The 4435-nt window shown below is 48.6% G+C and overlaps 1 protein-coding gene across 1 annotated transcript; it reads right to left on the bottom strand.

Moving 5' to 3' along the window:
* Positions 1 to 587: 587 nt before the first annotated feature.
* LOC124702053 (probable mannose-1-phosphate guanylyltransferase 1) lies at positions 588 to 3929 on the bottom strand. Its single transcript, XM_047234151.1, has 5 exons — positions 3643 to 3929; positions 2472 to 2615; positions 1975 to 2037; positions 1632 to 1871; positions 588 to 1527 (listed from the first exon to the last, which is right to left on the bottom strand). The coding sequence occupies exons 2-5, from the start codon at positions 2580 to 2582 to the stop codon at positions 856 to 858; spliced, it is 1086 nt and encodes a 361-aa protein (XP_047090107.1). The 5' UTR covers positions 2583 to 2615; positions 3643 to 3929; the 3' UTR covers positions 588 to 855.
* Positions 3930 to 4435: the final 506 nt, after the last annotated feature.

Here is a 4435-nt window from a genome sequence, read left to right as displayed (position 1 = left end):
GTTGATCGCACGTTCGGCTTTCGTACACATTATTTTGTCCTTGGAGTTGGGGACGGAATCCACCAGTGTCAGCACGTCAACTTCTAAATCCATCTTCCCCTTTCTAAATGCCAAGTGCATGCGGTTGCAGAATTGAATAATTATAAAATTTGTTAGGTCTAGAACGCTTTGTTTAATGTGCAAATAGGGGATCTTAGGAGGTTCACAGATAAATATTCACATGCCAGTGGAGCCTTACCACCATCCAGAAATTAACTGAAGTACACGCGATACTGCTTGAAGTTCAGCTTTTCTGGTTAAGGTTTGTGCTTGACGAAACAGTCTCGTATTGTTCTCTCAGTTGCTATCATACAGCTAACGATCGGTGTGCACAAACAGTAACTTACACCGCACCATCACAAGCTGCTGCTTCCTTGCCATTTGCCAACATAAATAAACTCAGGATCAGAAGCTTCTGCATCACTGCCACAATGCCGCCACAACATCACCAAAATGAAAACGTGGCAAAGTTCAGGGTCCGCATAAAAGGACAGCCTAGCAACTCACTTTCATATAAGAACGCATCACACAGAAAATGGAAACAGACATTGCAAAACTGATACTTTATTCCCATTCATCTGACACCTATCTACAAGCCCAGACTTAAGCTTAACTAAGACACATTTTGCCTTCAAAAAAGAAACAAAAAAAGGCTTGTGATACACCTAGATATATAGCCCGACAGACAACTGGACAACTGGTTACACTTTCAAAGATAAATAAAACAACAAACATATGAAGAAATACATGACCCCTGTTTCCATGAACTTTGGCATGATCACCATGTAGTATGGGTCCAGCAGCTTGCTCGTCACATCACATGACGATCTCGGGCTTGAGTATGCTGGTCTTGATCTCCTTGTGCGGGAGAACGACGCCTCCGTTGCTGTAGACCTCGTCGCAGACGTGCACGTCCTCGCCGAGGATGGTCATGTTCTCCACGCGTGCCCACTTGCCGACGGTGGAGTGCCACCCAACTATGCTGCCGGAGATGCAGGCGTGCTTCTTCACACGGGCGCCCCTCATCACCGTGCACCTGGACAGCCTCACCCCAGACTCCACCACGCAGCCAGGGCCGATGGCCACGTCTGGCCCGATCAGGCAGCCCTCGCCGATCGTGGCCGTCTCGTGCACCAGCACGTTGCCCAGGATGTGCGTGCCGGAGGCGAGCTTCGCTGGCGCCTTCTTCCTCAGGGAGTCCAGGTACAGCCTCAGCCCTGTGATGTAGTCCCTCGGCTGCCCGATGTCCATCCAGAACCCAGGCAGCACCATGGCGTACAGGGCCTTGTCGGCCGCGATGTGTGGGAACACCTCCTTCTCGATGGAGGTCGGCTTCAGCTCGATGCGGTTCAGGACAGACGGGCTCAGTAGGTAGATGCCGGCGTTGATCTTGTTGCCAACAAACACCTTGGGCTTCTCCACGAACCGCTCCACCTTACCGGTTCCCTCCTCCGTGACCACCACACCGTACTTGGAGGGCTCGTCCACCTATCAGTCATTTAATCAGCCACATTTCTCAGTATACTACTCATCATATGTATGGGCACCTTCAAGATTAATGTTCAGTGTTACTACTTGTTAATCATGCATACCTTAGTGACCATGATGGTGGCCTCACCGCCATGGGACTTGTGGAACTCGATGAGCTCTGCGAACGGGTACTCGCTGATCACATCACTGTTGAGGACGAAGAAAGGCTCACCGGACCCATCGTCGAGCTTGTCCCGGGCCAAGGCCAGCGGACCAGCAGTGCCCATTGGCTCTGTCTCCTGGGAGCAGGTGATCTTGATGCCAAGCTTGCTCTCGAAGTCCTTGAGAAAGTTGAGCATGACCTGCGATTTCCCCAAAGCAAAACAGGAGGCAGCAGTGAGATCTAGTGGGATTCTGAAGAAGAAAGAACAGCTGTTTGAAAGCATGCCAAAACATATCAGTTACCTCAGGTTGGTAATTGATGGCCAGGATAACTTCTGTAACTCCCACATCTTTCAGAGCCTCAATCTGGTGACGAAAGCATTATTACAAAAGAAAGGTATTACTACCAAGATTCGCTGAACAGTTATAGAGTCAAATTTACTGAGGCAGGGAAATGGTCAATTATTTGTTACTCCATTTTAAATCCATTCCTTTTGTTTCTATTGTCACAATTATTTGAGACAGTGATGGTGATACATACAGGTGGGGGACTATTGCAGTGAAGAATCTATTCACATGGATCTACCTAGCAAATCATGGACTATTGAATGGGCTTCCATAAACAGCCCACACAGCAGATTATGACAGCTCAGACAAACAATCAGGTGATACTGCATTTAATTTACATATTTTACACATTAATTCCCCTAAAATTACCTATCCTTTGTACTGCTGTTACTATTTATCCTGAATAAATGAAGAATATTGGTATGAAATTAATTTTGAGCATTTGTGCTGACCTGATGCAAGATCATGGGCTTGTTGGCGAAATCTACGAGTGGCTTGGGCACGCTGAGCGTCAGCGGCCGCAGGCGAGTGCCAAAGCCTCCGACGAGAATGAGGGCCTTCATGGTCGCAGTGCTCCTAACTCAACCTCCGCAACCCTGTGAAAACGCAGCAAGCAACATGAGAACAAGAATGAGACGATCTGATCCATAATTTGCGGTCACAGAGAGGCGGAGGCTATATTTCAGACTTTAGAACAAGACACAAGACCCCCTCTCTACCCTGCCTACACGGCTACTGATGGCATGTGTCCCAAGACAGAGTCCATCTGAGCATCGACAGAGGCCAGTTTGCATAAGCAATTCAGGAGCAAGAAGGTAGTATACACATGTATAAACATAAAAGTAAAACGGCGGCACTGACTTGAAGGCAGTGGGACAGAAGGACAAGCTGATCCTTGAACACCGGTTGCAGTCAGAGACCTCGTTTGGAAGACGGGACAGTGCTCAGATTTAAGGAAGCAGGCGATGGTCCTATGTAGTAGGTGGGGAGGAAGACGGCGAATGCAGGCGGATGGAGGAGATAGATCAGGTGTCAGCAGAGCCTAATCCGTCCATCTATCAAAGAACCTATGGGTGTAATGGTGTCGTGTAGTTTCCACCCAAAAACCAACTCAATAATGATAAAATAGATCTCCAGCCACCAGCCCGGCCAGGCCAGCAGTACAGAGCACAAAAAGAGATGGCCTTTTTCTTTTTGTGATCTTCCTGGTTTGGTTCTTTCTTCCTCAGCACAACTACTTCTGTATTTTACATGGTACTGGTAATGGTTACAGGCTGGATCCAAGATGAGGCGATGAAATGGTCTCGCGGCCGTCGGAGCACCTGCCTAACCGCCGCGGGCAAGAGACCAAGAGAAACAGAACAAAAGTGGAAGATTTGGAAGTAATGAACAGCGGCGGTTTGCTCGCTGCAGATCTGGCCTCCGGATCCTACCTCCACCGCTCGCTCACCACGAGCCAATGACCACCAGGCCAACGGAGCAACTCTAATGGCGGATGGCAGGTCGCTTGGCAAATTGGCAATACGGACAAAACCTTGGAACGCCTAGCGACGAACAGAGCAGAAACCAACAATAACAGGAAGAAGATCGACCGGCGTGGCGCTGCGTGGTGAACGTACGTACCTTGACGACGCGAAGGCAGCCGGCCGGCGGTGCAGCGAGACTCGACGACGCGCCTGAATCCTCGGATCCTCCCGAGCCGAGCCCCGTCAATGGCTGGCGCCGAGGAGGAGAATTGAGGAAGGAGGAGAAGTCAGAGGGGGGAAAAGCGTCGGCTGAGTCGCAGGATCGCTGCCAACGACGCGGCGATGGTTTTATACTGCTGGCTTCCTCCCCCTTCCTCTCTGTCCCTGCCAGTCTGCCTCCTACCTCCGGCTGCTGCCTGCGATTAAAGTACTGACTAATCTAACACTGGCTTCCACCCTAATGAATCCCTGCAACCTTTTTCCCATCTTCAGTTTTAATCTGCTTCTCTCGTCTTCCCCTTTTTGTTTCTTGTAGCAATGATTTGCTATCCCGAGCCGCCGACCCATACTCCAATGACGGGCCCAGCCGGCCAACAGCTTATCCACAGCGTCTCAATGACGTATGGACCATGTATAGATTTTGTAATTCAATATAGGGTATACAATTTTCAGTTAATAAAACTTTATCTACCGAATTTTAGCTCATATATAGGTCTAGATGTGCACATCACGGAAAATAAGAAGTAATTCCTGGGTGTACATTCGAACATTCTATGTTTATGCACAAAATTGTATGGGAAAAAGTTTTTTATGGGTGTACGCAGCCTTGGCATTGCGGCTCAAAAAATTATGGGAGAACTTCGTTGGTATCTACAAGTCTATGGTTTGTTATTTATCTTTGGCTGCCTTCAGAACAGTACAAGATTGTGTTAAGAAGAAAAAAATTGAAG

The sequence above is a fragment of the Lolium rigidum genome, chromosome 3 (assembly GCF_022539505.1).
Source record: "Lolium rigidum isolate FL_2022 chromosome 3, APGP_CSIRO_Lrig_0.1, whole genome shotgun sequence".
Classification (NCBI taxonomy): Eukaryota; Viridiplantae; Streptophyta; class Magnoliopsida; order Poales; family Poaceae; genus Lolium; species Lolium rigidum.
Note: the sequence above shows the minus strand (reverse complement) of the source record. Positions and strands in the feature narration are given on the sequence as shown.